The 706-nt window shown below is 32.6% G+C and overlaps 1 protein-coding gene across 1 annotated transcript in view; it reads left to right on the top strand.

Moving 5' to 3' along the window:
- Nucleotides 1-535, top strand: part of LOC105451279 — a 3,192-nt gene extending 2,657 nt beyond the window's left edge. Inside the window, exon 2 of the mRNA XM_011691649.1 lies at nt 402-535. Within this exon, the coding sequence (XP_011689951.1) occupies nt 402-535 (134 nt within the window). The remainder of the gene's footprint in view (nt 1-401) is intronic.
- The last annotated feature ends 171 nt before the right edge of the window (nt 536-706 follow it).

The raw sequence follows: 706 nt of genomic DNA, 5'->3' as shown, positions 1-706 counted from the left end.
AAAAAAAAAAAAAAAAAAAAAGTGTCGCATCTCTGTATTCTAAGACTCTAATTCAGATAAGAAAACTTACGATTTGACAGCTGTTGAAAGGACCGAAAAATATGCTTTTATGTATAAAATTCAATAATAACTTTAGTTTCCGTCTATTTTTATGACTTTGATAAGTCGAGACAAGTTACATTTTCACAATTAAGCACGTAATAAAGAAATGGCACGCAACACAAAATTCATTGTCAACACTTTTCACAATAGGTCCATTATTCTCTTAAAGTTGAATATTTTTTTCATATTCGACTGTGATTGATCAATTTTTACTACTTACAATATTGGCATACAACATATTTTTTAGATTATCGCGGTTTACGACTTAACCGAAATATGACGTATTAGAACGGGCTTAGTACGACAAACAAAACAAGTTTCTAATTTCTACCACGATATAATGTCGCCACTGTTAACGCGGAGTTCGTGCCTGACTAGGCAGGAGCCTTCTTCTTCTCATAGCCCTTGGTTGTCAGATCCGTATGGATCTTAGTCACAGTTTAACCATACACAGTTACGACAGTAGCCGAAATTCTTCGTACAATACTTTACGACGCATGCGTCAACTGTACTATCTAAAACATGACGATGCCATAATAATAAATGTATGTTTAGATTAAGGTTATATTTTTATATGATTAGTTATTCTGTGATATTACAAAAG

Source organism: Wasmannia auropunctata, unplaced genomic scaffold (genome assembly GCF_000956235.1).
Source record: "Wasmannia auropunctata unplaced genomic scaffold, wasmannia.A_1.0 LD336053.1, whole genome shotgun sequence".
Lineage (NCBI taxonomy): Eukaryota > Metazoa > Arthropoda > Insecta > Hymenoptera > Formicidae > Wasmannia > Wasmannia auropunctata.
Note: the sequence above shows the minus strand (reverse complement) of the source record. Positions and strands in the feature narration are given on the sequence as shown.